General features: G+C 34.1%; 1 protein-coding gene across 1 annotated transcript; it reads left to right on the top strand.

Moving 5' to 3' along the window:
* The first annotated feature begins 1,954 nt into the window (after positions 1 to 1,954).
* Positions 1,955 to 12,432, top strand: LOC126681286 (protein NARROW LEAF 1-like). Its single transcript, XM_050376803.2, has 6 exons — positions 1,955 to 2,088; positions 2,897 to 3,428; positions 3,705 to 3,848; positions 7,075 to 7,315; positions 10,506 to 11,006; positions 11,736 to 12,432. The coding sequence occupies exons 2-6, from the start codon at positions 2,934 to 2,936 to the stop codon at positions 12,119 to 12,121; spliced, it is 1,767 nt and encodes a 588-aa protein (XP_050232760.1). The 5' UTR covers positions 1,955 to 2,088; positions 2,897 to 2,933; the 3' UTR covers positions 12,122 to 12,432.
* The last annotated feature ends 12,985 nt before the right edge of the window (positions 12,433 to 25,417 follow it).

Below are 25,417 nucleotides of genomic sequence, written 5' to 3'. Positions count from 1 at the left end.
TTAGCGGAAGTTAGTATGCATTTTTTAAAGTTAAAACAGGCAAACCACGGCCTGAGCGAAAGTCGGAATTCGAACCCCGATCTCGCAGTGCACTTATAAGGACCTGGCCATTAGGGCAAGTCCTTATGTGCGAAAAAATATTAAATTGGATCAAGGTAAGTATTATAAGATATTTTTTAGGTTATATTTTTTTTGATAATTGAAAAAGGGAGCGCTTGTGGAAAAAATTAAACCGATAACTTTGACAATTTATTGTCCAGTACTTATACCATTTGAACTTTAACTCATTGATTTTTAAGGTTATTATTCTCTTTCACTTTTCTCTTTCTCCAAATATTGTTATATATTTATAACAATAAAATATAATTATAATTATTAAATTAAAAATTAAAATTTAATTATTGAAAATATTTCATCTTCTTTTCGTTTATTATTTAAATTTTAAAATTGTCAAATTTAATATATTTTTTAATTTTCATCTCCAATAATAGTTATTTGGTTAAATTGGAGTAGGAAAAGATTAATTTATAGTTTTTATGTTTATATTTTTGATGATAGAAATAAATTAAAAAAATATGAAATAATATTAAAGTATATTTGCATTTTTTTAATTTAATTTGAACAAATAATTGTAATAAAATTTAAAAAAAATAAAAATTTAATTAATAAAAAAAATAAAAATTTAAATATTTGTAAATGATCAAGCCAAATATAAAACATTTTGGTCTTTATAAGATTTTAGTAAGGTAAAAGGCTCACTTTAGCCCTTGAGGTCAGAGCGAAAGAATTAATAAGAGCCTAAGGTCGAAGGTTGCTCACTTTACCCCCTGACGTTGCTCAGATCACACCAAAAAATTAACACCGTCTGTTTTTCAGTTAAATGATGACGTGAAAACATCCTTAATATTTAAAATATTTACCAAATTATATATTTATAACTTTTTTAACCATTATCACCGTCTTTTTCATTAAATATCAATAATTAAATAATATTTAAAAATAAAATATTTATTAGACAATCGAAATTCAATTAAACACGTAGAAATCTAATTAATCAAATTGAAATCTAAGTAAACAAATCGATCGCCGGAAAATTCATTCAAAAATTAAATAAATAATAATTTATTTTTTACGAATCTAAATTTATTTTAATTGGAGACACGACCACCAATCCATCGCCGAAAAACGTCTAAAAATTATTTTTTTTTAAATTCTGGACACGCTGACCCACTGGTGGTGGTTCTGCTCTAAAAAACCATTGTTCTTCCCCAAGGGGAAGAACATGAGCTGTTCTTCCTCTTGGGGAAGAACCGATCGTTCTTCCCCAAGGAAGAATAGCCGGTTCTTCCCCAAGGAAGAACAGAAGCTTCTTCCTTGCTGTTCTTCCCCAAGAAAGAACAGATATGTTCTTCCACTGGAAAGAACATCCCGGAGAAGATGAACCCGGTGAATTTTTTAATATATCTTTTAATTTTTAATTAGAATATTTTTGTCGTTGTGGTTTACGGCGGGTATTTGGGAGTGAGTGGGTGAATTAAATTTAATTAGTTGGATTTTAAAGCGTTTAATTGGATTTTGAAGCATTTAATTTTGTTTCGAAATGTTTAATTGTGTTTCGATTGTCTTAATAAATATTTTAATATTAAATATTTTTTAATTATCAATATTTAAATGAAAAAGAGGGTGAAAATTGTTAAAACAAATTGTAAGTATACAATTAGTAAGTATTTTAAACATTAAGAACTTTTTTGAACATTTTGCCTATGTGCCACGTCATCATTTGACAGAAGTAAATTGACGGAGTTAAATTTTTGGTGCAATGTGAGCCGTTTTGGACAAATACAAGGTGTGAAGTGAGCCAACCTCAATCTTAGGGGCTTATTTATTCTTTTGGTCCGACCTTAGGGGCTAAAGTAAGCCTTTTACCTTTAAGTAATTTAAGACTTATCCCCGTGTATGTTGCTCAAGTATGAGTTGAGTCTGTAAGTTTAGCCGGCAGTGTGACCGACGAGCAGTAGTTTGATTAGCATGATGACGAGTCTGTTATTTTCTTTCCACTTACCGTCACTGCTCCATCTCTTATGATCGGTCAGTCTTCCTTTTTTTTTTCTTGTATAATTTATTTCATCTGGTCTTTATATTTGATTTTCCATTTGGTTTTCTTCATTTTATCACTCTCTTGCTTTTAGGAATTTTGTTTCAAATTCGAGTTTGGATAAGATAGTTTTGTTCAATGTAGATTAAATTGAAGTTTAATTCACTCTTTCCATATGTTGGATTAATAATTTATCCCTTTCGATTTTTTCATTTGCTTATTAGCAGGGGCGGAACTAGAAATTCTACTATGTGATGGCTAATTTATACAAAATAAAATTTGAGGGCGTTAATTGCATAAAAATTAAAGTTAAGTAACCATATTTTCTAAAAAAATTAAAATTTGAAGGGGGTGATTTTGTAAAAAATTTAAATTTGCGGGGCGGTCGCTACCTCGGCCAAAGGGCTGGTTCTGCCCCTGCTTATTGGTCTAGTTGAGCGGGATCAAAAGCAAGACCCCGCACCAATGTAACTTTGTTTAATCGTTGTGCGCCAAGATGACACTTAGTGGGATTCTCGGCTTAGTATTTCTCATTATTATTTGCTTGTATCTTTTGTTGTTTCATAATTATTGTTAGATTAGAGTTTGCAAGATCGTATATTTGCATTTTGTTATATGATTTTGATGTTGTATTTTAATCCCTTTTAAAGAATTATATCTTTGTTAAAAGAAAAAAAGATATTGTAGCTTCATCAATTTAAACATTCTAGTTGCTTTATGAATTTTTGAAGTCATATAACTGATCTTCTTTATAAATTAAGTACGAAAGCATAATAGGCATGTTTAATTTCATATGTTTAGGAAGCAGTGACTTGGTTATATGTTTGAGAGCTGAAGAATGGACAGGAACAGATTAGACTTCAGATTGCACCACTCTGGATCAACGCAGTCTGAGGAGTCGGCTTTAGATTTGGAAAGAAATTGTTGCAATCATTCTAATTTTCCCTGCTCTAGTCCATCTTCACTTCAACCCTTTACATCGGGTGGTCAACATTCTGAAAGTAATGCTGCCTACTTCTCTTGGCCTACCCTGAGTCGATTAAATGATACCGCAGAAGATAGAGCTAACTACTTTGGAAACCTTCAGAAGGGGGTCCTGCCAGAAACTATTGGAAGGTTGCCATCTGGGCAGCAAGCCACTACCCTACTCGAGCTTATGACAATTAGAGCATTTCATAGCAAAATCTTGCGTCGGTTTAGTCTTGGCACTGCAATTGGCTTTAGGATTCGGCGAGGTGTCTTAACAGATATTCCTGCAATTCTTGTTTTTGTTGCACGTAAAGTTCATATGCAATGGCTCAGCCACGTTCAGTGCTTACCTCCTGCACTTGAGGTCAGTAATTCTATTCTTTATATGTACTTCGAGTTCCATTTTTTCCTTTGTGAAAATGGCTTTTCCTTATTTTGTTGCCAGGTGGGAGTTTATTATTTTCTTTTTTGATTGCGGCGTTTGTTTTGTTGCTACCAACTGTCTATCTGTAAATTATGTATTAGACTGTTGGAAACAGAACAAAATATGCATATTTGAAAAAATTTAGTGTAGTTTGAGCAAAGACTTAGATAATGGTTTACTTGGGAAGTTAAATTGCCTTTTCACAATATGCGGCAGGGACCAGGGGGCGTATGGTGTGATTTAGATGTTGTGGAATTCTCATATTACGGAGCACCTGCAGCAACTCCTAAAGAACAGTTATATACAGAGCTTGTAGATGGATTAAGGGGAAGCGATCCATGCATTGGTTCTGGTTCCCAGGTATTTTCCTTTATATCTATGATATTTGTGTACCTTCTGCCTATCAAATGTAAGGAGTAGGCACATTTAAATAGAAAATAGTTTGTATTTAATTTAAGCATTTGAATAATGATGAAACTATCGATCAAATTAATTTGTGGAAAAAATCTGTTGAATTTCGACATGGTAGGTAATTCATAATTTGGTAGGTACATCTTTCACAGACTGTTTTTTAAATAATATATTATTTTTAGTTTTGTTATGTTATGTTATGTAATTTTAATTTTAATTATATATTTTTGGAATATTATATAAATTAATTGTATTATTCAATTATATTATGTTCCATATATTATTATTACATTAAACTTAATTATTATATCATATTATGATATATTAAATAAAATTCTTAATATACTATAGTGTTTTAATTAAATTATTTATTTATTATATTAAATTATATTTATCATATTGAATTTAATAATTTCCATCATTTTTCCTATATGAATAACAAAATAATAATAAAAAAAAATGAAGGGATGTTTAGTTGGTGTTGATTTATTTTGTAGATGTTATGTAGGTGGTTACCCACTTTTTTTTATGGAGGTTGAGTAGATCAATTCATTAGCTTATTATAAATTCTCAGTTCAGGTTCATCTGGTTTTCCTTTTCTTTTTTGTTGGTCAAAGTAAAAGCACATGTTCGGTTTTTAAGATTGACTCATCCAAAATGGCAGCTTGAAGACGAGAATCATGTTAATTGTTTTTTCTTCAGTGAAGTCTTGAAGGAATTAGAGAGACTGAGAGTATAAGGAAAGGCCATGGAATGTAATAGTTTTTAGATTTAAAATTTATCTTGACATATCTCACTCATTTTAGAAAAGCAACGGTAGTTGGTGGAAAGCTTTGATGGAGTGCAATTCCGGTTTTAAAACCATATTCGTGACACATATTTCAAGTGCATAGTCAACTGAATATTTATTTTTCTTTTCTTTTGATTCTTTTAAGTATCAGGTGACATGTATATTTACTAATAACTGTTCCGCAGTATCTTGCTGACGCATAATTCATGATCATGAAATGTATACTTCACCTTGTTCAGTATAACATTTGCCTAGAAATTTTGTTGCTTTAGTACCCAGTTATTTATGCGCCCCTAAAATGTTATTTCCATTTCAATTGATCTTTCTTTAATTTTTTGTGATTCCTGATGAAATTTCCCTTCATTGATTTTGGAAGCCTATTTCCGAGGCTTAGATAGTAGTTCTTATTTTATTTTTGTATGATAATTTTTTAGAATTCTTTTATCTTGTTAAATCATATAGTCGCAATTGAATGAAATGAGCATCACTAAACAAGAGCTGGCCATTATTGAGTTATTTATATAAAATCTGAGACAAACTGAGTTTTGACTCTAAATTCATGTCATTATTATTCATTGCTCATACAAGCGAAGCGCAAGCTAATTTATAGCTCACCTATGTGAAGCCTCACCAATTGTCTGAAAATTCATCACAGAGATTAAGGAAACATTAACATAGAGGCTTTCTTATGATTCATCATTTCAATTGTGTAATCTTACATGGCTTAGATGAAGTGAGTTGCTATGATTTTCACAAAGAAGGAACCACCATCTCTAATTAATAATTGTTTGGCATAGGATTTTTAGCGACGATTAGTTCACTTACGGACGTTGGTCAACTTATTGACCTTCATATACTATCTTTCAAATTGGTCTTCTGTTAATCTCATAATCAATTTTAAACATCTTATATCGTATGAAATTCTTAGAAGTTAGAATTATATGATAATTGTATGTATTAAGGCCACTTGTTTTTTGAAAAAAAGGTTTTTGTAAATGATAAGAAAACTTCTTAAAAACCCAAAATTCCTTATGATCAACTTATAATTGATATTTTATTAGATAAAAGAATATAGATGAACTCTAATTGAGCTTGCTCATGAAAGGTTTTAGGTTGAGCTTGAAATGCATGCGTGTGAATTCTGTTAAAGTAAAATGCTCCACATTGAATGCATGACGAGGCAAACAATATCTAAATGAAGACGTCAATCAGTTCAGTACTGTAATAAAACAATTGAGAAGAATTTATTGTGTATTAGGTTTAAGAATTACATCGGTATTTATACAAGTATAGAATCTCTATTCTAGGAGGAAAATCCTGTTCTAGGAAATAATCAAACACAATGAGTCATAATCAATTATTCTATAGTTTGGCTACAAATTAATAAACTAATTGATCCTAATATATTCACCTTCCTAATATACTTTAACAAGTACATAACACTTGATTTATAGCTTTCAAGGACTCTATCATATCCTGAATGCTCCTTTGATTTAGATTAGGTACGACAAATAATCTAGATGATTCCGCAATATTTAGAGCGGTTCAAGAAAGAAATTTAGCCAATTGCAGGGATTAGCACACAGAGAATTCAATGGTTTTCCATAGCTAGTTGATTGAACAATGGCTTGTATACCACCAAAAGGAATATTCAGTACATCCATGAGCAAGCTCAAAAGTTCTGTTCAAATTTGTGTTTCAACTTCATAAATTAACTTGAAAGGACTTTCGCTCTACTCATTCTCTAGCAGTTCAATGAGTTTGTTACTGCTTTAGAGCTCTAGAAATCTGGCCTTTTTGTGCTCACTACCAAGTTTCTAGTTGTTTATTTTTTGATGTTATTATTTCAGAGGGGTAGGTTTATTGATATCATTTTCCTTTTTCTTAATAAAGATTTCTGTTGTTAATTGTTGTCCCATCAAGTTAGTAAAGTTAATTGTTGTTCCATCCACATCAAGTTAGCAGCTATTAACTACTTAAGTTAAGTTGGATACTCATGGGTCTTCTAGCCTGGTTAAGTTTAAGGTATCGTTCCTATCCAAAATTGCTGTTCCACTCATTGCTGTAATAATGGCAAGGTCGTTTTAAGAACTGCAAGATATTTTTTAGGGCTTCTGGTGGAAGTAAAGGTGCAAATAGCACATTGGAACTGAAGGTGCAAATTTATAATTGGAATTTTTGTTTGGTTGCATAGACAGATATATCATCGTATTCTCTTACTGAATAAATAGTTCTCTTTTTGCTAGTGTATGCCTAGAGTATTACTTTTACTGGCAAGGTCTAAAAGTACTTTTCGAAACCGCAGCGAGGTGTATTCTTATATGCAATTTCATTGCTTTTATCTTAGCTTATGCAATTGAGGTTACTGAATTGTTTGTGTTGTAGGTTGCTAATCAGGAGACATATGGAACCTTGGGGGCCATTGTCAAAAGCCGAACAGGAAACAGACAAGTTGGTTTCCTCACAAATAGGCATGTTGCTGTTGATCTGGATTACCCAAATCAGAAAATGTTTCATCCTTTGCCACCTAGCCTTGGACCTGGAGTGTATTTGGGTGCTGTGGAGAGAGCAACCTCATTTATCACCGACGAGCTTTGGTATGGCATCTTTGCTGGAACAAACCCGGGTAAAGTAACTCCATAGTGTAAACTTTATCAAGGCATTATCTACACATTGGTAGGATTTCTGCAGTTTTTGTTGCATGATGTTCCTCCTGATATAGCATTTTAAAGCCCTTTTTGTTAAGGTGATAGGATTTATTTTCAACAAAAAAAGAGGGTGCTATTTGTGGAAATTGTTAGAGATAATTGAAGATTTCTTCTGAAAAGAATTTTAAGAAAGAGGAAAGAATGAGGATTGACGAGGAGATATTTTAGGGGCTAGGAGATATTAGCTTGTGCTGGACAGTAGTAGCCTAGCGCCCGCACACGCGCACACACACTGTATGTATATATTGATATAAAAATAATTATCCATTAATATTAAACAGTTACAAGTGTAAGAATTTAGAGAAGGTAAAATTGTTCCTAATAACTTGTTCCTAATAACCTGACATAAAACAAAATTCAAAGCCTTGTTCACATATCGCCTTACAAAATTAATATTAAAATTACATCATTGCTCTACGATAATAAGAATCTAATTTTGCCCCGTCTAACAGAAGACTCGCCAATCCTTCATTAAAAAGAGACAAACAAACCTTTCATAGAGAAAGGACATACAAAATTTTCATAGAAAAAGACAATCACCATAATAAAAAGTTTCAAAACAAAACTAATATAATATTTAAACAATTTCATATTTAGTCTTAAAAGGTGTTGATCTATTTCTGATTCTTGATTCGTATATATATATATATATATATATTGAAAATGATGTGCTTCATCGATAAATTTAACCAATAAAAATAAAAAAAATGAAAGGGTGTTGGATATTTATTTTATTCTATATAAATAAAGCAATAAAAAAAATGGCTCCCACCAATGATAAGAAATTAAGAATGCACCATTGACGGCAGCTGAAGCGAAAAGGGAAAAAAAATTCTTGACGGCTAGATATTTTTTTCTTTGAGAAAAAAAAAGGGGAGAGCATATATATATATTAGGGTTAATTCCTAAAAAAATCATGAACTTTACATGAAGTTTCATTTTAATCATGACCTTTAAAAGTTGTCATTTAAAGGCACGAACTTTTATTTTATTTCAAATCTATCACCAAAGTAAAATTCGGTGTATTTTATCTGACTAAAAATTCCTAATTCTAGATACTCTAACTGAAAGATAATAAGATTTGATGTTGATTAATAACTTGGGTCTTTCATTAATGGTTTAGTGAAGAATTTAGTTAATAAAAATACACTGAAATGATGAATTTGAAACAATATGAAAGTTTGTGCCTTTAAATGGCAACTTTTAAAGGTCATGATTAAAATGAAACTTCGTATAAAGTTCGTGATTTTTTTAGAAATTAACCCTATATATTAATACTCATATAGATTTTGGATAACTGCCTGGAGAAATTCTTATGTAGACTCGGTCTACCACGTCAGCCAATCATATCATAACACCTCATTAATATGAGGGTATTCTTGTAATTTCGTTTGTTATTTGCATACACTTTTGAATAATGATATTACAAGAATACCCTCATTTTAATGAGGTGTTATTATATGATTGGTTTAGTCCACGGATGACGTGGTGGACCGAGTCTATCTAAGAATTTCTCGCTTGGAGAAAGATTATAGCAATAAGTATTAATATTATTCCAGAATCCAGATAAAACTGTCTTTAATCTTCTTGAATTCTATTGCATTGAAATTTCATAAGAAATCACTTGGTTTGATGTGGTGCATTTGCCTTTTTTTGATGAATGACTGAACAAATTGAAAAATAATTTGCGGTAGCAATTTATTAGGTTTAAGTTGCTTCAGCACTAAACAGTCTGGAATCACCGTCGTCATATCCTGTTAATAATAGATTAAAATGTTAATTTATCCTGTTAATAATAGGTTTGTGAGATTTGGCTTGGTAATCTTTTTGGATTAGGTTAACTCACTGGGTCTTGTTTTATGAATCAGTTTTTGAGGCCAAGTTTTTTCCACTTATGGTTAAACAGGAACTGATGTCAACTCCAGAGTCTTGAATTTTGGTCATTTTGGAAAATTTTCCAGGTTTATTATTTAAATACTTGTCATTTTTTACTCAACCTTTTAAGTTTTTAGAGATTGGCTCGGCTCCTAAGGGTTAAATCAATCAAAATTTCATGAATGGGTGATTTTCCTCCTAAACTGTCTCCGACTAGTCACCAACTTATATGCTGAATCAGATCATTATCCCTTTTAGACTCCAATCGTTAATTAGAACAATAAAGAAAAACATTCATTAAGCTCTCTTGTCATTCTTTATCCTCTATTTAAAAGCTACAGGAACTCAATCTTACCAATGGTATCTTCAACAAGCCGGGAAGTAGAATGGAATGGAAAGCGGATACTTGTTTCCTCAGATTTTAAATCCTCACTTCAAGTCAAGTTCTTCAATCCTTTTAATCTGTAAAAAACCGAACTTCAAAAAAGCAGAAAAGAAAGATAATGGTAGAAGAGAGAGGAAGATAATTTAGAGTGTAATGATGAGACCCATATGTAGCTGGAGATGCATGAGTTCATGGGCAGTGTCTTGACAGCCCTTGCTAAAATTGACCTAATTTGCATGGACGTAGAAGTTGCAACAAAAAATTGTTTGAAATTTACAATTTTTTAATTTTATTTTGGAAAAATAAAGATGAAAGGTCAGTTTTGGAGGCCATAGGCGGCTGAAGAAAGTCTATCTAAGTCAGTGCTCGCTGGAAATCTGGATGCAGCTGAGAGAAAGGAAGAAGTTAATGGCAGCTGAGAGAAAGCAAAGTCTGATTGATTTTCCCTGCAGGGCTACCAGAGCCATTTTAGAACTCATAGGACTTGATAATGGAAAAGAAAGTTCAACTGTATTTCTAATATGTTCTAACTTTTAGGACAAGTAATGAACGTGAAGTAAATAGAAAGGAAAAATAAGTATGCCTCTCTCACCTGGATAATTGGGGTCTATGCTTGTTTTTACCTACTTAACTCTTAAGTAGCCTCAGAAGCCCCTGTGTATATATAATCCAAATTTTTCCTCTCACATGCTTGGTTAGAGATTTTTGCTGTTGTTTTTTGTTTCTTATTGTCTGTTTAAATCGTACGGGAAGCCCAAATATTCATAAGATTAATTAATTGTATCTTCTGCTAGTTCATACTTGCTGTTTCCTGGCCCCACTCATGCCAATAACAATTTGTGTTGCAGAAACATTTGTGAGAGCAGATGGGGCCTTCATTCCATTTGCTGAAGATTTTGATATGGATAATGTAATTACATCCGTAAAAGGTGTTGGTGAGATTGGCGATGTCCATGTTATAGACTTGCAATCTCCAATTAATAGCCTCATAGGAAGGCAGGTTGTCAAAGTGGGAAGAAGCTCAGGCTTGACCGCTGGAACTATAATGGCATATGCTCTAGAATATAATGACGAGAAAGGGATTTGTTTCCTTACCGATTTTCTTGTTGTTGGAGAAAATCAGCAGCCATTTGATCTTGAAGGCGATAGCGGCAGCCTCATTCTCTTGGCAGGCCAGAATGGTGATAAGCCACATCCAGTTGGGATCATTTGGGGTGGGACAGCCAATCGAGGTCGGTTAAAGCTAAAAGTTGGCCAACCTCCAGAAAATTGGACCAGCGGAGTTGATCTTGGACGCTTACTTGATCTCCTTGAACTTGATCTTGTCACAACCAAAGAAGAATTTCAAGGTCTGTACATCCAAATTTTTCGATCATTGTATTGCAGCACTTGGTTAGTTGGTTATTTGGTAATAATCCTAAAGACTCAACAACATTGCTTATCTTCTAATGTTACTGATTTCCTTGATATTTTTAGAATTTATTAGATTATATATATGGAGGCTTTGAATGTGTTCTTAGTGTCCTTAGGAAATTAAGCTTCACTATGTTGCTGCTGATTTGAGGAAAATTTCTCCAGGATAGACAGCCTAATGGAATTTCTAAACAGCAAGATTCAGAAATACTTCCAGAACATTTGAGAAAAAAGGGCAGCTTTAATATTTTTTCACCTGAAAAAGTTGAAAAAGTAGTATGTTCGGCATGATTCAAATGTACCTGTAGTACTTCAGGCGTCTTTATGAATAGGCATACTGAACAGACATTAGCAGATACCCCAAATATATATATTTAGTACACTCCGAAAAGTCATTGTATTCAATAGGTTATCTTAACGGATCAGCGAATACTGCAAGTGTTCGACTTGCTGAGGTTAACTGTGTTGGACAGTTATCTCGCATGCAACAATCTTGAAATGTCAGGCCTTGTATATCTTGGAGATTAAAGAACTAGGTTTTTAATTAAAAATCATGTTTAAGAGTTTTTGTTTCTTTTATAATTATCTAAATTTTTACTAGGGTCATGTATATTTTATTAAATTACATTGATTTATGCTTCTTTTTGTTATTTATATAACTGCAGTGCAAGAGCAAATAAATGTGTCAGCAGCAGGACTTGATTCTACCATTGGAGAGTCATCTCCTCCAGACCAGGGGCCATCAAAAGGTCGAGTTGAGGGAAATTTTGGACCTATTAATTTAAATATTCGACAGGTTTTAATCGAAGGAGAGTCCCAGCAAGAACTATCTACTCACACGGAATTTCATATAGAAGATGGGGTAGAAGCAGGTCCCAGTGTGGAACACCAGTTTATTCCCAGTTTCACAGTTCATGATAAAAGCAAACAGGAAAATTTGGACTTGAATAGCCTCTCAGCGTTAAAGCATGATTCTGATGAGGAAATAGACGTATCGTTGCAGTTGGGTGAGCCTGAGCCGGAAGCCAAGAGACGAAGACAATCCGATTAATGTTTGTTTAAATTGTAAGTATCATCAAGTTCTAAATTGCATAAAGAAATTTAAGGTGCCTTAATGGCTTAGGTAAAGTATCATTCTTTTTTTTTCCTCTTTCATGTATTGGTTAAGGTTACAAGTTTAGGTTACATATGTGGGTGGTCATATATATACAACATTTAGTAGAAAAGGAAAAATGTCTTCCTTTTACATTGGTGTACCATAAGCACTCCAAAAAAATGGAGTATGAACAGCTAATGAAACATAAATGTTATTTTGCAAGGGATCTTGGTTTTTTCTAGAGCCCCATAAAAGAGATTCCCTAAGATCTGGAATGGTTTCAAGATTATAAGTGGTCTCACTTGGTTCGTTTTATGGTAATTTTTGGAAAGTTAATTTTCCGGGAAATATAGTTTCCGGGAAGTTAACTTTTCATGAAATATAATAAAAATTGTTTATTTCAATTTTTATTTTTCAAAAAGTATAGAAGAAATCAAGTAGGAATCTGAGCTAACGAGCTGTTCGATACCACAATAGGAAATATAAACCAAGAAAATTCCACAATAGAAAATTTAAACCAGAAAATTCCAGGTCGGAAATTTGGTTTTAAGAAATGCTGAAATCCGAAGAGAGAACGCCGAAGTCAAAAAACTCTAGCCTAATTGAGAAGACCACAAAGAAGTGCCTTATGTGGTCGAAGAAAAATAGAAAAAGGGGCCTACAAAAAGAAAAATCATTAGACGCAACCGTTGCGCCATGTCATTCGTGCAACAAGCCAATGATGCGTTAGCCATGTGGAAAAAGTGATAATAAAAAAATTGAATGATAATTAAAAGATTCCCTATCGCAAATGCTCATTGGCTTGTTGTAAATATGACATGGCACAACCAATGCATGGGATAAACACTCCTACAAAAAACATTCGAGGGATCGTCAATACTAAGGTACTAGAACATTGAACACCTGAAGAAATATTATCAATATATTTTGTACTTTCTTCAAATGGTTTTTTCACATTTTTCATTAATAAAAATTATTTTCTCCCAAAATTGAAAGCATACTCGTCCAAAAAATATATAAATAATTCGCCAATCTTGAGAGTGATCTCGCGATCACAGATTTAGAATGATTAAAAAAGCAAAAATAAGAAAGAATTTGCAATAACTCTAAAAAGAAAAAAATAAGTAAAAGTTTAGGATAATTCTAAAAAGGCAAAATTAAAAAAGCTAAACAGCCAAAAAAAAGTTTAGATTAACTCCAAAAAGCAAAAAAAAATAGTTTAAATTAACTCCCACAAATATCGGAGTTTAGATTAACTCTAAAGCAAATTATGAGCGAGTTTAGACTAACTCCATATATCCTTGAGTTTAGAATAACTCGAAAGAAATAAGACGAAAGATAAAGGAAATTTTTTTTTTCATTAAATATAAATTACAAAGGCAAATTGATTCTCTTTAAAAAGAAAATACAAAAATAAAATTACAAGATCTTCGTCTCTGCCAAATTCGCTTAAACAACTTGGGCCAAGTTTTTGGGATACAGAATGCCTGAAAGATCCACATCGGGGTTATCCTCCCGGAGCCGTTCCCCAATTGCCAACCGATATCTAGTCATCATTGCTGAATAGAAAGATTTTGTTTTCTTCAGCCGGAGCTGAAACTTCTCCACATCGAATTTAATGATATCCCTCTCCGAAACCAATGAAGTAGACGGAGTCTTCAAGGAATCGGTCTCTTCAGTAACAGTTTTGAGACGAGTCTTCAAAGTCCCGACTTTTTTCTCCAACTGAGCAACAAAAGACCTCAACTGAAGAACCAGAGTCCCGCGCTCATTTGTCAAATCCTGAAGTTTTGTCTTCTCGAATTACAACTCAGGAAGCAGTTTCTTCCACTCCGCCAATTTATCAACAGTAGATTGACAACGTCTCTCTAGGACCAATATCTCCTGAACCGACTGAATAAAAGAAAAAAAGAATTAATACAATGAGATATAAAATAACAAAGATAAAAAGCGAAAGTTTACCGAACGATTGCCAAGGCATGCAAAATGAACGAGGTTTTTACCGAAATCCGGTCGAGATTCCTGATATCCTCGCATATGGTCAGATTCTCCATAAAGGCATAGAAAACATCAGAATATGAAAACCGAAGTGGATCCTGAGCCTCAAACCAACTCACCATGTTGGGCATGCTGGCCGGAACTGAGGACTTACTCGATCTCTTGCGTTTATTTTGAGAAGGCTCTGCTCCAACGACGGTAGAGGGCTGAAGTGATTCCTTACCAAGAATCGGCTCTCCAATAGGAACTGACTCTTTAGTAAGATCATAAATCTCCGATATTTTTTGAAAAGGCACCTCGATGAAAGGATCAATAAGGGACGAAGGGTTATTGGTCCTCGCTTTATCCATTGGAGTCTGCATATCAACTTCAAAACCAAAAAGGAAGGTATTTAGTTCAGTGGTCATCCTACAAATAAAAATAATAAATAAAGTTAGAACAAATACCTCCAATATCAAGGTCCGCCATGGGCACGATCTGATGGCTGAGATAGCTGTATATCAAATTCGTCCATAAAGGCTTCTCCCTTGCATTTCGCAGCAAAGTCAGACTCGTCTTAAGTCGAAGCAGAAAAAGAAAGAGAAATCTTCAAGGTAGAAAACTTCGGTTAAGAGTAGAAAAAGATGGATGAAAAATACAAAAAAAATCAAGTCCATTTCTTTAAAGAAGTCAGAAGATCAAATAAAGATGTCCCTGGCTTCCTGCCTACATATACAAACATTTCGCCTACTCATTGCAAAAAACGTAGAAATAACAAAAAAATATTAATAGAAAGGAGGTGCCCCATGAGCCCTACAAGACTCTATGAATGAAACGAGGACTCGGATGACGTTCGGGTGAAATTTCCCAGGCAGAATCCCCAAACCCATACAGACCTCTTCAATGAAAGGCTCTAAGAGAAGCCTAAGTCTAGCAATGAAGTGTTCCCATAAAGAAAACTACTTTGTTAGAACACTGGAATTTTATGAGCCCTAAACGACGTTAAGGGTTTCTTAAGTTCAAATTCCTCAGAAATTTGAAAATATCAACAATATCAATAATCTTTTCTTACAAAAGGGTACTGATAGTATGCTCTATACTTTCTCTAGTATTGTTTTTCCCACCTCACCAGACATTTTAAAGTTTTTTGGGGGAGAAGAGATAAAATAAACAAATAGAAATAAATCGGAGCCCTAACAGAACAAACGCCACAAAAGTAAAATTGTTTTCAAAAGATCAAAAGAATACTGAGAACAGAAACCTAACAAATCAAGTAAAAAGAAAAAAAGCATAAAAAGCATACAATTTTGAGTGCTCCTCCTCAAGCGGTCGGTCTCGGTGATGGCGGGTCTCAATGGCGTTCAAATTTTGCGATTTTTTTAGTAAAAATTTAAAAATTAATTATATATCTGTTTGATATTAAATAAAATAAAATAATGTTAATTTTTTAAAATATGTATGAATTTTAGTAATTAATTATTGATTTGATTTGATTTAGTTGGATTTGATTTTGTTTGGTTTAATATTTGGTTTAGTTAAGTTGATTTATTGGTTAGGAATGTCATGTCAGCTAATTTGCTAAGTTGGAAGTGATATGAGGCTAATAAATCCGGTTCGATTCAAAAATGACTGGAAAAGAAACAAAATATGACAAAATTGACTAAATCTAGTGATTTTGAAATTTTAGCTAAAACTGACACAAAACATAAAGTTTTGGTTTTTTTTTGTAATTAAATCTATTTAGATTTGTTTTGTATTTTTACTTTTTAAGGGATAATGTGCAATTTTTTCCTTTAATTATAATTAAGAAATGATTGAAAAGTTTAAAATAAACAAAGGATCACTTTACCCGCTAAACTTGGCACAAAGTATCAAAAACGTCCAAATTAACAAAACCGGATCGCTTTTACCCCAAACTTGTCAAAACCGACCCAAAAAACCCCTATGCTGATGTGGAGCCTTAATTGGAGAATGAGTTTTATAAATATAATAATTTATACTAATTAACCAAAAGTGAACTCTAATTAACCAAAATTAAACTCTTAATTAATTTTTTCGAACTTTTTCAAAAATAAATTATTTTCTAATTTCTGGGTTCGCCTGAGGCATCTGGGTTCGCCTCAGGCGAACCCATCTCTGTCTGAGTTTGCTTGAGGCGAACCCAGACGCATCAGGTGTCACGACCCAAATTATTGAGCCGCGACCGGCGCTAGAGAACGGGAGTGGTAGCTCCGGAACCCGTAGCAAGCCTAAAACCAATGTAAATTTTTCGCGATTTAAAACATATTACTATATATAATTTATTATCATAAATCTTCTTTAAATAATATATTATAATATCGTATTCCTTTTCTGAAAACATTCGCGAAACAATTCTTAGAAATCAGGGTCTTACCGAGCGATATCTCATATCCAGCACCGCCCTATTTCTGATCACAAACATTACCAATTCCACTCACGGCAATCGGTATCAAATTCAAACGGATAAACGCCATCTTTCTAAACAACTCATTTATAAAATTTATATCAGAGTTCACATTTTAAATACCGTTTGAAATCAAATCATAAATCTTATTTTGACACCTACTGACTACTGCAGCTCTAAGGACTCGTACTTTGTGTAAGTCAGAAGACTTCCAACACAAAGGAGATGGTCTGTCTGATCCGACTCCGATCACCTGAAATAAACACTGTGAGGGGTCAGTATTTTGGGAAATACTGAGTGAGTTGGCATTTACTAACCGTATTATAAAAATATAACATCGCATCTCAAGAAAACAACAATATAAAACATATAAACAGGTATTTGATCCGTACGAAACTAATATCCTAGCATGCGACACATTTCTCGAATAATCATTAACATTCAACCCAATCGTAAATATCAATCGCGAGTCTAACTCGCTGGTGGCCCAGCCACTAGATACGGGGACTCCAGACTACACCGTAGCCGAGTACTCACTCGTATCAAAAACCCAATCGTAAATATCAATCGCGAGTCTAACTCGCTGGTGGCCCAGCCACGTAAATTTCATAATCATCATCAGCTCCCAGCTGTGTCAATTCATTTCTCAAATGCAAACATACTAGACTGACTCGATACTGGTGATCACACAGCCTATTGACACCCAATAGGTAGCTAGTTTCTTCGGATCGCATACTAGTTCTCGTATATTGAAACTAATAAAACATATAACATTTCAATCAATTCTATATAATGCGATGCGTGTAAACAGTATATATATCTATATAAAATAACTTTAATATATAATACGTGAAAGTAAAGTGCAACTCACAGTGACCGCTATCCCAAAATTGCATTATAATAATCTCGTAAACGTAAGCTCTATGCGTCGTTCTCGTAGCTATTCCAGCTCGTTGGCCTGGTAGCTCGTCGGTACGTCATTTACCTATTCACGTTACCGAATTCTTGATTTATAACATAAACTTAGTACTTAAATCCTAAATTATCGATTTAGATAAACACTATCGTATTCTAAATACGATTCTTAGCTTTGATCGTGTTCTAACACTTAGTTGAGATATTTGTTATATCTCTTTTTTTTAATTAATCGGGGTCCTTAATCGTTTTTAGGATTTAATATTAAAAATATCGAAATCCCATTTCTTTATGGCTAAAAGTCCATTTTAGCCCCTCGGGCAAAAAGTCCATTTAAGTCCCTCGTGGACCCGCTGCACGGCCGCACACCGGTGTGCGTTCGCACACCATCACTGGTGTGCGTCCGCACACCGCTGGTGTGCGTTCGCACACCATCACAGGTGTGCGATCGCACACCACGTGCGATCCGCACGCAGCCACCGGAAACGTTGTTTCCGGACTTCCTGTCGTGCTATCACTCGCCATACGCGTATAATACCTCATTTCCTTTAAAACCCGTAACTTTGTTTTTCCAAAAACGTTAAAAACGATCCAAAATCATTAAATTCCTAATTTAAACCAAAACCACCATTTAATTCGAATTTCCCACAAAATATCAAGATATTTACCTTGAAACAAAGCTTAGGATCGATAGAGAATTCGATTCTGAAGAAATTGCCGAAAATCGCTTGAATCGGAAGTCGAACGGCGAAACGGCGGCGAAACGATCAATCGGCGATAGGTTTCTGTGTCCTTCTTTGTTTCTCTTGATCCTTCTTCATTCAAATGAAGAATCATATATATTTTGGTCAAAATGCCACTTTAATCCTTGTTCTTTTTGTTTCTAATCATTTATCCTTTAAACTTTTCTTTCCTACGATTTAGTCCATAACTAAATCAATAAACTCTTCTATTACAACTTATATGTATTATTTATCCCTGATAAATAATACAAAGTTCGATATTAACACTTTCCCGTCAAAATCCAATATTTCTATTTTCCGACACAAAGTGGCTAAATTACCACTTTGGTCCCTGCACTATATTTTGGACTTTTCTTGACATTTTTCCTTTTAATTCCAATTCTAACTTTAGACTTGACTTATAATATTAAATCCCGCGCATATAATCCTTTCCAAAACCGACCTACTAAAACTTATTGAACAAAGGATCATTTTACCCCTCGAACTTGGCGTAAAGTATCAAAAACGTCCAAATTAGCAAAACGGGATGACTTTTACCCTGAACTTGTCAAATTTGGTACAAAAACACCCCTCCCACTCTCACCTAAGAGAGTGAGGCACACTCTCTAGTTTTGGAGGTGGTTTTTTTCTCATAGGTGGTTTTTAATGGTATAAGGTTTAAAATAATCCTAATTCTTTTAACATTGTATAAATTAGTCCATAATAATTAGAAATAATAATTTAATTTTAAAACTTTACATTTCAAAATTATATTAATTAAAAACATAAGGAACCTTTTTGCACTTTTTATAAAAAAATCAAATTTTTTTTTAAAATTTTGATGAGCAGCTGCCGGATTCCGGCAGCTGCTCATCTTCAGAGACGAACTGAGTTCGAGACGAACTCAATTCGTCTTTGTTCGTCTCTCAGATGAGAGACGAACCCTCATCTCTCATCGGAGAGACGAACCCAGTTCGTCTCTCAGATGAGAGACGAACCCTCGTCTCTCAGATGAGAGACGACTTTCGTCTCTCATCTGTGAGAGACGAACTCTGAGTTCGTCTCTCATCTGTGAGAGACGAACTCTTCGTCTCTCACAGATGAGAGGCGGGTCAGATGTCGGGCGATGGTGTTTTGGGTTCCGGCGGTGGTTAATAGATTTTTGGTGGTGGTTGATGGAGGTGGGGGCTAGTGGTGATAGAGGTAGAAGAAGATGGATTTTAAATTAATTAAGATTAAATATTTAATTAGATTAAGTTAATTAGGGTTAATTAGGGTTAATTATTTGAAATTTAGAATCTCACTCTCCAATTAGGGTGCCACATCAGCATAGGGGTGTTTTTGAAACGGTTTTGCCAAGTTCGGGGTAAAAGTGATCCGGTTTCGCTAATTTGGACGTTTTTGATACTTTGCGCCAAGTTCGGGGGGTAAAGTGATCCTTTGTTCAAAACTTATTTATCGGAAACTCTCCGATTTTGCCACTCTGGCAAATCCAGAATGGACACGTGGTCCAATTAGATAATTTAATATTTTGGGGTATTACATTCTTCCCCCCTTATAAAAATTCGTCCTCGAATTTTCATATAATTCCTTGACTTGACTTAAACCCTTAACCTTGTGGGCTTTATTCATCACTCCATTTCTGTACTCCTTGTAGATTAATGTTAACCGTCATTGATGACCTTTCATATCGTCTCCGTCTTTCATAGTGTTTTTAGCTATTTTCTTATGTACTATGACTTCTTTCCTTTGATTGCTTCTCTTAATTTTACAACGCAATCGTTGTGTTTGTCCTTTATTTGACTGGTATTCAATATTAGTTTGTCCTAGTAATGTCCGATTATTACTAACGATAATCTCCACTCTTAAACTTGTTCATATGTACTTATGACTTTCCGTTCTTGATTTCTTCCCTCTATCTTCTTCGTTTATTCCTATCATCATTCCTTATTGGAAGTTGTGGACATTCAACTAACTCGGGCTTCACTATTTACGTAATTTCTTTCGTACTGTTGTTGCCACCATTTGATTGCTATTCGTCGTGGTGTTGGGAATCTAATTCTATTATCCACCATCCTTATTTATTTCATTATTTCGCTTTTCATACAAAAATTCCTTTGCTATCGTCGCTTTATCACGATCCTTCATGAGGTGAATTTTCATGATGTATTCTCGTAAGGGTTTTGCTGTCCTTATAAGGGTTACTTTGATCTTTTTCTTGCGTCTTTACTTCTCATATGCTCCTTAACTTATTGTATATTCATTGATCTACTTCCTTTTCTTAAGAGCGATGCACTATTTTTAAAACTTCTAGTCTTTTCTTTCTTCTTATAATCTATCTTATTCTTCATTCTTCATAACCTTGGATAACTGTCTTTGTTATCATGTCCTGTACTTCCTTTTACAATCCTTGCTATCATTTTTTAAAGATTGTCAGTCTTACATTATGTCTCTTTACACCACAGTTGCCTGTGCTTCAATGCTTGGTGTCCTATAAGAAAGAGAAGTTTAATCTCTTTGTGAACCTTCTTGGTTCAGGCACAGTTGTTACGTATACGATCTCCTTACTAGGGGAGCAACGATTGTTGCCACATTGGAGTTTTATTTCCGATTTATTCAATGCACCTTGTTTACTCCTTTTTAATGAGGATCCTTGATTCTCTTAACTCTTGTCATCGGGGGTTGATTTTTAACAGTATCGTCACTATCACCATCACCGTGTATCGTGTATACTCTTATTGATCTTCAGATTCGTTAATCCATCATCTCATCTATCCAATTGCGCCCTCGTGTTCTCATAGAGATCTTTGTCTATCCTTCTAACAAGCGTAACCATTCCTTACGACTTTTGAGGAATGCTGATCCTTATGATCATTACTGTATTCAAATCCTTGTTGCCATATTTGGCACTTTACAATCTCTTCACATCAATCTTCTCTTAATATCAATTTCTCCTTTTAGTGAGTTTCTCACTATGCGTCTCGTCATAATCCATCCTTTGGAATTCCGATATTAACTTTAGTATTAACCTTTAGATTATTACTCGTTTACCTTTTTGTTTCGTCTTATCTATCTTCTTTCATTGTCTTATTAACGTTGATCGTCTTACGACCTTCAAGGATGCTTTTAGCATTTATCTTTATAATCCAACTCTTTCTTATTTCTTTCTTCCTTCCAACTCTCAATCTTAGGTGGCTTTTAGCTTTCAAATCATTTCCATTGACTATCATGTAGCGTTAAGCTTACTTCTCATTACTATATGTGATCTTGCTAATCCTCCTTTTGTCCAAATCATAAATGTATTTCTTCATAATTCTTCTTTGACTTCTTGTTCCTAATCAATCAATAGGATTAATAGTCGTAATGTTATAACCCTACGGTACCTTTCTTATGTTCCATATTCATGTTCTTATCACATGCCTCATGTGTCTTCTATTGCATTCTTGTTATTCTTCTTCATTATACCTTGTATCTCTTATATTTTTTGTTTTAACATCTTTAACTTCGACTATCAATAGAGGGTTGCAATCTTTTCGTTCAAATTACTCGACGTGTTACGCTCTCGACCACGCGTATATCCACTTATTGTACTCTTACTGATAACTTAACTGTCAGTGGATCCAATCCTATGTCTATGTCCTCTTTATCCTTCTTTGTTTCTATATGTCTGTAACTACATAGAATTCCATTTCTCTAATTTCCTTGTCAACTCTCCACGTGACTTTTCTCTTTTCTTTTCCTCGATCACTCTTATCGAGTTCCTTGCGACATACGCAGGTTATCCGTACTTTCTTAATACTTATTACCTTGACTGGTCTCTTATTATCCATGACCTGCTTTTGAATCCTTATATCTTATTATACATACCTCATCCCTCCTTCCACATGGGTACTCTCTTGTAGATATCTTACTTCTACCTCTTGTTTCATATTTCGATCTATCTGGTGTTACTTTCTTTAGTATAGCTCAGTTCTGACATTAAGTCTTCTCTTTACATCCTTTCACGCATTTCAATGCTTGAAGTTTCAATCACATACGAAACAGTTCATGTTATATAATGTATTTTAATCCTTCATATAGTGTTTACGTCTTTACTAAAGGATTACTATTAATTCTCCAAGTCGATCGCACTATGCATTTCACCTTTTCATCATTCAAGCTTGAAGCTTGAGACCCTACACTCCACATACGTTCGTTACGTTTATATCTTCCTTGGTTTACTAATTCGTTTCATAGTTGTAATCTTGTGATGGAAATTCCAACTCCTAATTCACTTATTGCAACTCTTGTCGTTTACCTCTTGATCTTTCTTATCATGCTTTTTAAATCATTAAATTCTATGCGGCTTGATGTTAGCTATACTTAGCTGGCCAACTCTCATACTTTATACCATTCAATTCCATATTCCGTACTTTATATTCTTGTCGTATGTCTACTTGGCTCGTCGCTTTTATCTATTCACACATCCATCATCGATACTCCTATGAAATCTACTTCACGTTCTAGGTTTAACGATCGTGACGGTTAATACTTAGGTAACCATCTTAGGGACATCGTGTCCCAGTAAGAACTTGATCCAACGGTCCAATAAGAAGCTATCACAGTTTTACTAACCTTCACGATTCGTAGCTCATATCAACAGCTTATCACGTTGATGCATAGTAAACTATGCATGTTCCTTACACTATGATACGCATCCGTCAATCTTTTGATTATATCTTCTTATATACTTCTTTTCTTATATCGTTGTTTAACATCTTTGACATCTTGTCAAAGAGATACTTATTTTCTAGCTTACCACTAATAGGGTACGCCTCACTACTCATTAAATCTGTGGTTTTTAGCTATATTCTAGCTTGTTAACTCAAAACTAAGTTCATATCCTAAAAGCAAAACTCCTATGTTCTCGCAATTATACGTATTCATTTGCCTCATGGCCTTAATCGCAGCTTGCTCGCGAGCACTTCACTACCGTCACAGAGTTCTGGTCTAGGTATACTTACTTAAAAACAAAACTCCTTGAAAACTCTTTCAAATAAAACATCTTGTTTTGAAATGTAAATCAGAATTTCATTTAAATCTTAGCAAAATTGTGCACTAGGGTGATGACGTCTCTCATCCCCAAAGAGTTGCCACAGCTCACCTTTTCGTCTGAGTATAATGCATATGATGCATGTACTATTAATGCATGTATTCGTTTATTATTCTTTTCATTAGCAGTGTATGTAGTGATGCACTTCTATCAATGTCGTGGATTTATCAATGACTATCACGGGTCTAGGCACAATAATGCTTTCAAAATCGTTTAAACAAAACAACTTTAGAAAGTTATAAAATTTGAGTTTTGTAAGCTCTCTAGACCTTTAAATTCTGTATCCGGCAAGTTCTCTCACCTCTGAAGTTTTGTACTTCTTCGTTATCCGCCTCCTGGCGTTTCAATCGATCCTCTCGACAGTATCTAGCCTAAATGTGCCAAAACATGAACTGCCTCATCGTAGAATTTCATCTCCTCGAGGTTCCATCTAGATATGCATATCACGTATGCATATCTTATCGAAAACGAAATACGCGCGTGTATCTCATATACGTGTGTCGCAACAAACAAACAAGCACTTCACAAACCAATCAATTATACTTATCGCAAAACAACAATGCAAACTACTTGGATCAGACAGAACTCAACTCTATAGCTGCAGTAGTTCCTAGGTCACTTAACTAACAAATCACATATTAGCAGAGGTAACTGGACCAACTGCTCTGATACCACAATTGTCACGACCCAAATTATTGAGCCGCGACCGGCGCTAGGGAACGGGAGTGGTAGCTCCGGAACCCGTAGCAAGCCTAAAACCAATGTAAATTTTTCGCGATTTAAAACATATTACTATATATAATATATTATCAGAAATCTTCTTTAAATAATATAATTCAATTATTATAATATCATATTCCTTTTCTGAAAACATTCGCGAAACAATTCTTAGAAACCAGGGTCTTACCGAGCGATATCTCATATCCAGCACCGCCCTGTTTCTGATCACAAACATTACCAATTCCACTCACGGCAATTGGTATCAAATTCAAACGGATAAACGCCATCTTTCTAAACAACTCATTTATAAAATTTATATCAGAGTTCACATTTTAAATACCGTTTGAAATCAAATCATTAATCTTATTTTGACACCTACTGAGTACTGTAGCTCTAAGGACTCGTACTTTGTGCAAGTCAGAAGACTTCCAACACAAAGGAGATGGTCTGTCTGATCCGACTCCGATCACCTGAAATAAACACTGTGAGGGGTCAGTATTTTGGGAAATACTGAGTGGGTTGACATTTACTAACCGTATTATAAAAATATAACATCGCATCTCAAGAAAACAACAATATAAAACATATAAACAGGTATTTGATCCGTACGAAACTAATATCCTAGCATGCGACACATTTCTCGAATAATCATTAACATTCAACCCAATCGTAAATATCAATCGCGAGTCTAACTCGCTGGTGGCCCAGCCACTAGATACGGGGACTCCAGACTACACCGTAGCCGAGTACTCACTCGTATCAAAAACCCAATCGTAAATATCAATCGCGAGTCTAACTCGCTGGTGGCCCAGCCACGTAAATTTCATAATCATCATCAGCTCCCAGCTGTGTCAATTCATTTCTCAAATGCAAACATACTAGACTGACTCGATACTGGTGATCACAGAGCCTATTGACACCCAATAGGTAGCTAGTTTCTTCGGATCGCATACTAGTTCTCGTATATTGAAACTAATAAAACATATAACATTTCAATCAATTCTATATAATGCGATGCGTGTAAACAGTATATATATCTATATAAAATAACTTTAATATATAATACGTGAAAGTAAAGTGCAACTCACAGTGACCGCTATCCCAAAATTGCATTATTATAATCCCGTAAACGTAAGCTCTATGCGTCGTTCTCGTAGCTATTCCAGCTCGTTGGCCTGGTAGCTCGTCGGTACGTCATTTACCTATTCACGTTACCGAATTCTTGATTTATAACATAAACTTAGTACTTAAATCCTAAATTATCGATTTAGATAAACACTATCGTATTCTAAATACGATTCTTAGCTTTGATCGTGTTCTGACACTTAGTTGAGATATTTGTTATATCTCTTTTTTTTAATTAATCGGGGTCCTAAATCGTTTTTAGGATTTAATATTAA

The sequence above is a fragment of the Mercurialis annua genome, linkage group LG5 (assembly GCF_937616625.2).
Source record: "Mercurialis annua linkage group LG5, ddMerAnnu1.2, whole genome shotgun sequence".
Lineage (NCBI taxonomy): Eukaryota > Viridiplantae > Streptophyta > Magnoliopsida > Malpighiales > Euphorbiaceae > Mercurialis > Mercurialis annua.
Note: the sequence above shows the minus strand (reverse complement) of the source record. Positions and strands in the feature narration are given on the sequence as shown.